This window comes from Otolemur garnettii, unplaced genomic scaffold (genome assembly GCF_000181295.1).
Source record: "Otolemur garnettii isolate 467f Iridium unplaced genomic scaffold, OtoGar3 scaffold00112, whole genome shotgun sequence".
Taxonomy (NCBI): domain Eukaryota; kingdom Metazoa; phylum Chordata; class Mammalia; order Primates; family Galagidae; genus Otolemur; species Otolemur garnettii.
Window position 1 is genome coordinate 6,619,237 of NW_003852507.1, and position 9,764 is coordinate 6,629,000.

Genomic DNA, 9,764 nt, shown 5'->3' on the forward strand with positions numbered 1-9,764 from the left:
GTATACAACATGTATTACATATTAAAAAAATATATTTTTTAAGGGGGGCAGCATCTGTGGCTCAAAGTAGTAGGGCACCGGCCCCATATGCCAGAGGTGGCAGGTTCAAACCTAGCCCCGGCCAAAAACCAGAAAAAAAAATTTTTTTAAGTACATAGGAAGCAAAGATTACCTCTAGAGAGAAAGAGTGGGAATGGGGAATAGGAGGGAGGAATTTGCACTAACAATATCTGTCCTTTTGTATTAGAAGCAAACATTGCCAAAATGTTACTATTTGAAACAGATAGGCTTAGACACAGTGGCTCACACTTATAAATCCAAGTACTCTGAGAGGCTGGGGCAGGTACTATTTGAAACAGATAGGCTTAGACACAGTGGCTCACACTTATAAATCCAAGTACTCTGAGAGGCTGGGGCAGGAAGATCGCTTGAACCCAGGAGCTTCTGACTAATCTGTGCAAGAGGGAGACCTCATCTCCACCAAAAATAGAAAAAATTAGCCAGGCATTGTAGTGGGTGACTGTAGTCCCAGCTACTCAGGAGGCTGAAGCAAAAAGGATCACTTGAGCCCAGAAATTCAAAATTGCAATGAGCTATGATGATGCCAGCTGTTACACTCAACCCAGGGCAACAGAGAGAGACTTTGTCTAGAAAGAAAAGGAAAAACCGAAAGGAGAGGAGAGAAGGGAAGAAGAGGAGAGGAGAAGGGGGAGAGGGCAGGTAAGGGGAACAGAGATGAAAAGGTAGGTGGAATATACAACAATACTACATTATTTTCTGTCCTTAAGTATATTTTAAGTATTTTATGTTACATGTTACACAGAAAAGGTCTGGCAATATGTATAGTATGTCTGTCTGCTATCCCATAGAATAGGGACAGAAACTTAAAAAGATCTTTGTTTACAATGGCAAAAAAAAAAAAAACTCTGAAAACAGAATTAGTAAAGTAATAGCCATACAATGAAATGTCATGAACCATAAATAAATGATAGTTCAGAACTGCGATTACTGATGTGGACAGCATATTAAGGAGGGGGGGGTGAGGCTATAAAATTACAGATTCTCAACTAAGGTATTAAATGGTTAAAGGAACCTTCTCCTATGAGCACAAACAGGCCAAAATTTCATTTAAAAACCTGCCATTTTTTAATCTCTTATTAATTAGCATCTATAGAAATAAGTTAACTACAGGGAGTCTGATAATAAAAAGTATAATAGATTAATTCTAGAGTTTTGAACAAGAAAGATACTGCCATAATACCTACACAGAACAGCTACATTCAAAGCTGCTTAAAAACAATTATTTTCCAGTATTGGTGTCAACAATTCCTAACTATCCAGGTAAGACTTGTTCTATCCCACCACAGAGTCAAAGATCTGCCAGAGCTAGTAGAGTAGCATAAATTGTTGGTCATACACACAGAAGAGCCAGGTACATATTATTATAGACAATATATACACATACGAAACAGATTAAGTCAGATGTTGTAAACAAAGAAACCCAAAGGTATACTTACAAAGTGGTGCCATATTTAGATGACGAAAGAATGGCAGCAAGAAATTACTGAAGGAATTTTGAGGGAGAGTAAAACATTTTCTCCTACTACATTCATGACCTCTGATAAACAACAATACTACACAATAATATGCAACAATACTATATTATTTTCTGTCCTTTAGTATATTTTAAGTATTTTATGTTACATGTTACACAGAAAAGGTCTGGCAATACGTATAGTATAGACATATGTAGGGAAATAGAGTCAGGTACTCTAAAACATGTGCTCCACATTTTTCTTAATTAAAAGTTGTCCAAAAGGTCTGAGAATCATAATAGATTCTGTTTTTATAGAACCTGCAACACCATACAATAAAAGGTGGGGAGTTAGGCCTCTCAGGGAAAATATTTCCAGTATTATTCCTTTACTGTGAAAATACTTGTTATGTTCTTTATACCTTGGTGAAATATTTTTAAAACTGTTAAGACCAAAATGCACATACTGCATTTATTATGTAAAAATTAAGATTGGCTCAGGCTATACAATAGTAGTTAGATGTAAAGGGGAATAAATTTTGCCTTCCAGAAGAGTTGATTTTGAATTCAGTCACCCTTTGAGAGAAGACATCCCAGCTCGCATAATTTCATCAACCAGGAGAATGTTGGTGGCAATCACTGTGCTAAGGAAAAAGATGAGAGAGTGAGTTAAGCCTACTAACCCACCCTTATCTTTTCTGCCAGCAATCTTCAGCTATGAAGGATACTTTGTTCTTCAATGATGGTAGAGTGAGATTTTAGGAGACAAAACTACAATAAATACAAACACCACCCCTTGTATTATAATTCCAACTCCTTTGCTGATAAGCTGGAAGCCTGATTTATATTCCAACAGAACTGAATTTATTTGTAGCATATCATTTGATTTTGCCCACTATGCAAGTGCTATTATTTCAGTAAAGTTTCCTTTCCTTTCCTCTTCAAATAAACAAAAAGATTAACCTTTCCTTTAACTTACACTGCTGGAACTAAAATATAAAGAGACTGTGAAATAACAGACGCTGGTCTTAATAACTGAATACTACACCTTTTCACACACTTGACAATTTTTCTACTATAGATGAAAAAATAGAAATATTTTAATGTTATTAATTACACCTTAAAAAGACTTTCTCCTTATGTTAAGACAAACTTACCAAGAGTGAAGAAGCTGTTTTTTAACACAGTAATTATCCCAAACTCCTGCATCTGCTGCCACCATTGGCTCACCTGCAAAGTAAAAACTAACAATTTTAATACTACAATCTATTAATGCCGATTGGCATATTTTAATATATTTAATACGCCTTCAAAACTACTTTTGTCAAGGTCATCAATGGCCTCCACATTGTTAAATCTGTGGTCACTTCTCAGGCCTAATCTATTAGCACTTAACACAGTTGATCATACCCTCCTGCCCACTGATCTTGTCTTCCAGGACACCACACTGCTCTGGTTTTCTTTCTCTTGCCCAAGTGGCTCCTTTGCTGGTTCCTCCCTTTCCCTCCTGTGCTCTTAATGGTGGAGTACCCAAAGGTTCAGTTCTAGGCTGTTGCCTTTTCTCTGTATACCTACTCCCTGAGTGAGTTCGTCCAGTCTTCTGGATTTAAACCATATATACTTGATGATTCTCAATCTTAATCTCCCACCTAGACCTCTGCCTTGAGCTCCAGATCCATATGTCCAACTGGCCATTTTACTTGAAAGACTACAGACACTTCAACCTTGACTTTGCCAAAACTAAATGCTAATGTGTCCTCATCCGCAGCCTCCTCCAACACAGTTGATGAAAACTCTAACCTTCTAGTTGTTCAGCTGACTCCTCTCCACAGAGTAAAGAGTAGTCAGGGTTATCCTGTTAAATGTAATTGATCATGTCACACCTTGCTCAAAATCGCTTCCTATCTACTATGGGAAAAGCCAAAATCCTTACACTGCCCCACATGCCCCTGCCTACTCCGACCTTCAGTCACCTTTCTCACTCCTCTCCTCCTCTTCAGAAACACCAGACACTGGCTTTTCCACTACCAATTCCCTCTCGCTAGAACACTTATCCTCAGTTGCTCTCATGGCTAACTTCCTCACTTCCTTCAACTTTTTTTTTTTTGGGGGGGGGCAGGGTCTGGTTTGAACCCACCACCTCTGGCATATGGGGCTAGTGCCCTACTCCTTTGAGCCACAGGTGCCCCCTTCAACTTTTTTCAATAAAAATCTCCTCAGTGGAGCCTATTCTGACCATCCTCTTTAAGTTACAATCCTCTCTCCAACCCTCCTGTACTAGCATTCATAATCACCCTTATACTGCTCTCTTTAAAATGAATTTGTTACCTTCTAAAATACTAAAGGACTTTATTTACTAAGGTTATTATTTACTGCCTATCTTCCCCCACTACAACATAATCTCATAAGCATAGATATTTTTGTGTGTTTTGTCCCATATGAATCCCAAGAAGAAAATTAATATTTTAATAACTATTTCTTAAATGGATATTTTCTTTTTCTTTTTTTTTTTTTTTTTTGTGTGTGTGTGTGTGAGACAGAATCTCACTATGTCACCCTCGACAGAGTGCCATGGTGTCACAGCTCACAGCAACCTCAAACTCTTGGGCTTAAGTGATTCTCCTTACCTCAGCCTCCAAAATAGCTGGGACTATAGGAGCCCATCAATGCCCAGCTATTTTCTTGTTGCAGTTGTCATTGTTTAGCCGGCCTGGGCTGGGCTCAAATACCTGGCAGCCTTGATGCATGTGGCTGGCACCATAACCACTGTGCTACAGGTGCTGAGTTATGAATGACTATTTTCTTTTTAAAGGTCAAAAGTAAACTAAAGGCACCCAATATCTGAACATTAAAGTCGCCCAAACCTCCACCCCTTTACTAGAAGATCTGGATAATTGAATAATAACCTTTCTTTATAACCAAGAACCAACAACCAAGCAGCTGATTTTTCTTCACCTTCTTACCTGTATTCAAATCTATGCCAACAAGTTGTTTCGAATCTAAATGCTCAGCCTGAACTTTTACTAGCGTCTCCTGTGGGTCATAACCAGAATTCTGAGCAAGAACCTTTATGAATAAAAATAACAATAAATATATGTGTGGGATACCTTAACATAAATGTTTGAATATAATAAGAAAGCACTACTCTTTAGTCTTGTGAAAACACATTCATAAGACAGTAAATATCTCCTTTCCGAAGAATTCCATTCTTAATCTAAATCAAATTATTATTTTGTCTATCTAGTAGTTTCTATATTTAAACATTTCTGCTATGCACATCACAATAAATTCTGAGGAAGTTAGAGTTTTCCCACCTCCATACCACTACGTTAATTTCCCTCTTTGCAAAAGATTTTATTTCAATGCAGAAGGAAGCAGCACAGTTTACGGCTGAGCCACACAGCTCCAGTTTTCCCCAGGAACTTGCTAAGGGAAACCAGTGTACATGTACATGCAGCACCTCTGTGCCCCTCATCTCACAAGGAGAGCCATGACCTGTGGCAGGAGGGGTGGAGATACCTGTCCTCCAAACCAGGCTCATTTCTAAGTGGTCTGAAATCACCAGCTAATGGGGCTAAAAGGTGCTACCAGGGGATACCGGGGTTACCAATTTCTGTCAACAGGATCATTACTTAGTAACGTTATTGACTTTGCTGCTTTGGGGAAAAAAGAAATGGAAATCCAACTCACAAAGACTCTACAAATCACAAATAATTCTAATAGCAGTTATCAAAGAGACTTTTTTTAGTATTGTTAACAATGATTCAATTTATGGTAATAGCAGATTTGAAGTCGTTTTTCTGTGTATCTAAATGGTTCACAATAAAATTAGAGCAAAGAGAAAGTAATGGTAGTTCTCTGTTCTTAAGTCATCATAAGGAAAAAAACCTGGTTTCTCTCCATTTCTAGTAATTATAATGACAATAACAAATGTAAAGTAGTATTTGGGAATGCTAACCAGCCTCAAGACGTCACTTTCCACAATTTAAAATGATTTTACACTTTGGTTACCACCAACAAAATATCTGCCCTAAGATCTAATTAAATTTTAAGTTCTACACTTTTCATTATGATTAGTTAATCATGGACCGTTTCTGAATGAAACTTTTGGAACTCCTTTAACTTTTGGAGTTCAGAAAAGGAAACAAGGGGATAATTTAGTTATTTCATGAAGCTCCTGCAAGGATTCTGGGCTGTTATCCCAAAAGTTGTAAAATGTCTGAGAAAAAACTGTGTGAGGAAACGCAAATAAATACCCATCTTTCTATTCTGCTAATGATCAGATAATATGAGCAATTTGTAATCAAACACCTTTGGGTCTAACCAGTTGTTATTTGGCTGTTAGGATAGCTATACCTTAGGAATAATGAGTAAGGCATCAGCGAAAGCCTGGACTCCAAGGCGAGCTCTTCCTTTGATACTGTGCTTGTACACCAGCAGAGCTTCAGCTATTGCCACTTCTGCTGCACCAGCCCCTGGAACCACACAACCTATTGGAAGAAAAGAAACGATTGGCACAACACGCCATACAGAAAAACACAGGGACAAAAGCAATTAGCTATTCAAGTGTGTTCTATTATCTTGCCTACCTCTAAAATGTATTTAAATATATACTGAAATCAAATAAATTGCACAGCTCAGTAATTACTCAGTTGTCTCCTAAAACATCCAGAAGTTATATGCCATTAAATAATTAAGCATGGTACGAATAACAAACAGCCTATTTCACTGTTTATCTTCTGGCAAATAAGAATAGATATTTCTTTCACCATCATCTTACTATTCTATGATTATGTTTAAAATGGAATTATTCATAATTTATAGAGCAGCTAACTGTGATATCTGATCTGAAAAATGTTTAAGCCAAGACAACTTGGCCAAAGTTTTTGATATGGAATTCTCGGGACTCAATGAGGTATTTGTTTTCTGTACTGGAGTAGAACCCAAACTGCTACTTGAGAAAAAAAATTAGGTTGGCTTCCCATGCTTAGGCAAGAGCTTTGACTAAACACATCAATTTTCACATCAGGATATGACTTTTACATCTGCTTGTATGGTTTTATAAGACTTACAACTCTTATTTGAATCAGCAAATTTGCTGTGGAATCACCCATCTTTAAAACAAAACAATACAACAACAATCTCTCTTTTTATCTCACATCATTTTTTTAATTACAACCTCTTTCTCTGTTTCACTTCACAATATAATTGCTCAAAGAGTTGTTTACCCACAAGTGATCGCATCCTTACCTCTCAAGCACACTTTTTGAAAAGCTCCCTGTTAAACACAGAATACAGTCAAAAGAATAAATATAGACATAAACAAATGTACCCGTCTAGGTGAGGGGAACCTGCAGCCTCAAGGCCATATGTGGCCCTTCAGATTCCCAAGCACGGCCTCTCAACTAAATTCAAAATTCATAGAACAAATCCCTTTATCAGCTTTGCTCATTATTCCCAAGGTACAACTATCCTAACAGCCAAATAACAACTGCTTAGACCCAAAGGTGTTTAATTACAAATTGCTCATATTATCTAGCAGTTAGCAGAGAAGATAGACAGGAATTTATTTGTATTTTCTCATATAGTTTTCTTTTCTAGGAAAGAAGAGTAGACAAATTCTGGGATAACAGCCAGGATTTATTCTGTAAAATTTGTATTCAGTCAAAAGGCTACATTATAGGATCCATGCACACGCGCGCGCACACACACACACACACACATACGAGAGTATCATTCAGCCTTAAGAAGGAAGGAAATCCTGGCACACGTGATAACATGGATGACCCTTGATGATATTATGCTAAGTGAAATAAGCCAGACACAAAAGGACAAATATCGTATGGTTCCACTCATACAAGATACACAGAGCAGTCAAGTTCATACCAACAGAAAGCAGAGTGATGGTTCCCAGGGAGTGGGGAAGGGTGAGGATAGAGAAGTTATCATTCCAGTGGTGTCCAACCTTTTTTCTTTTCTGCCACACATTGGAAGAATAAGAGTTGTCTTGGGCAACACAAATACACAAATCCTAATGAAAGCTGATGAGCAAAAGAAAAGTTCCATGGATGCTTTTCGCAATGTCTGACCCCAGAGATAAGCAAAACAGTCCTCAAATAATCTGCATGCAGCCCTCAGGTCACAGGTTGGACAACCCTGGATGAGTACAGAATTTCAGTTTTACACAGGAAAAAAGCTCTGGAGATAGATGGTGATAATGGTTATACAACAATGCGCATGTACTATTGCCACTTAAATTGTTAAACCACAAATTGTTAAGTTATGTACATTTTACCACAATTACAAAATGAATATCAAACAATGTAAGCCATTTACTTAAAAAATATATAATACATCACAACTAAGTAGGGTTTATACCAAGTATGTAAGGTAATTTGGAAGACTCAATATTGCTAAGATAGCAATTATCCCCAAGTTGATCTATAGATTCAGTAAAATTCCAATCAAAATCCCAACAGTCTTTTTGGTAAAAGTTGACAACTAAGTCTAAAATTCACATGGAAATGTCAAGGAGTTAGAATAACAAACTACTTAAAAAAGAATAAAATGGGAGGGTTAACTACTGATTTTAAGACTTATTATGAAGCTACAATAATCAATCAACATAATTAACCACATTGAGAGACTAAAAGAAAAAACCTATGATCATCTCAATAGATGCATAAAAACCATTTGACAAAATCTAACACCTACTCTTGATTTTTAAAAAAAAACTGTCTCCCAGGCATTGTTCATGCCTGTAATCCTAGCACTCTGGGAGGCCCAGATGAGAGGATCCCTGGAGCTCAGGAGTTCAAGAACAGTCTAAGCAAGAGTTAGACCCCATCTCTATGAAAAATAGAAAGTATTAGCTGAGTATTATGGCTTATGCCTATAGTCCTAGCTACTCAGTAAGCTGAAGTAGGAGGATCACTTGAACCCAGGAGTCTGAGGTTACTGTGAGCTAGGCTGAGGCCACAGCCCTCTAGCCTAGGCAACAGACTGAGACTCTATCTGGAAAAAAAAAAAAAAACAAACTCTGAGCAAACTAGGCATAGAAGAGAATCCCCCAAACCTAATAAAAAACTTACAGCTAAAAAAAAAAAAAAACTTATAGCTAATATCATATATAATAGAAAAAGACTAAATGTTTTCTTCTAAGGTCAGAAATTAGGAAAGGATGATCACTCTCACCATTTTTATTTGACTTTGTATTAGAGGTTCTAGCCCATGAAATAAAGGGGGGAAATTAAAATATCCAGATTGGCAGGAAAGAAGTAAAACTGTCATTGTTCACAAAGAACATGATCATGTACATAGACAATTCAAAGAAAAAATTAAAAAAGCACTAGAAGTTATATAAGTGATTTAGCAAGATTGCAGAATTCAAGATCAATACACAAAATCAACTATCAACTATATTTCTATATATTAGCAACTAATAATAAAAAAAGAATTTAAAAATACCATATATAACAGTATCAAAATATATGAAATATATAAGAGTTGGTATGAAAAAAGATGTGTGAGATTCCTATATTAACAACTACAAAAAATTACTAAGATAAATCCAAGAAGATTCAAATAAGTGGAGAGATATATAATGATTACAAATTGAAAGACTCAATATTGTTAAGATATCCGTTATCTCCACAGATTCAATAAAATTCTAATCAAAATCCCAGCAGTCTTTTTAGAAGAAATTGACAAGCTGATTCTAACATTCATATGGAAATGCTATGGAGTTAGAATAACCAAACTAACTTGAAAAAAAACAAAATGTGGCAGTTAACACTACTGATTTCAAGACTTACTATAAAGCTACAAAAATCAAGACAGTATGATATTAACATTAAGACAGACAAATACATGAAGCGAACAGATAAAAAGAATACAGAAATAGAACCACACAAATATGGCTAGCTGATTTTTGATAAAGGTACAAAGGCAATTAATGATAAAATGATAGTCTTTTCAAATAGTACTGAAATAGGGTGGCGCCTACAGCTCAGTGGGTAGGGCGCCAGCCCCATATACAGAGGTGGTGGGTTCAAACCCAACCCCGACCAAATTGCAACAAGAAAAATAGCCAGGCATTGTGGCAGGCACCTGGAGTCCCAACTCCTCCAGAGGCTGAGGCAAGAGAATCTCCTAAGCCCAGGAGTTGGAGGTTGCTGTGAGCTGTGACACCACAGCACTCTACCAAGGGCAAAAGTGACGCTCTGTCTCT

At 36.9% G+C, this 9,764-nt stretch overlaps 1 protein-coding gene across 1 annotated transcript in view; it reads right to left on the minus strand.

The window, feature by feature from the left end:
* Positions 1-1,994: 1,994 nt before the first annotated feature.
* The window catches only part of CCT6B (chaperonin containing TCP1 subunit 6B), a 38,166-nt gene continuing 30,396 nt past the window's right edge, over positions 1,995-9,764 (minus strand). The window contains exons 9-13 of the mRNA XM_012809729.2: positions 6,785-6,812; positions 5,891-6,024; positions 4,498-4,600; positions 2,692-2,764; positions 1,995-2,178 (exon numbers count right to left, since the gene is read on the minus strand). Of these exons, the coding sequence (XP_012665183.1) occupies positions 2,106-2,178; positions 2,692-2,764; positions 4,498-4,600; positions 5,891-6,024; positions 6,785-6,812 (411 nt within the window). The 3' untranslated portion in view covers positions 1,995-2,105. The remainder of the gene's footprint in view (positions 2,179-2,691; positions 2,765-4,497; positions 4,601-5,890; positions 6,025-6,784; positions 6,813-9,764) is intronic.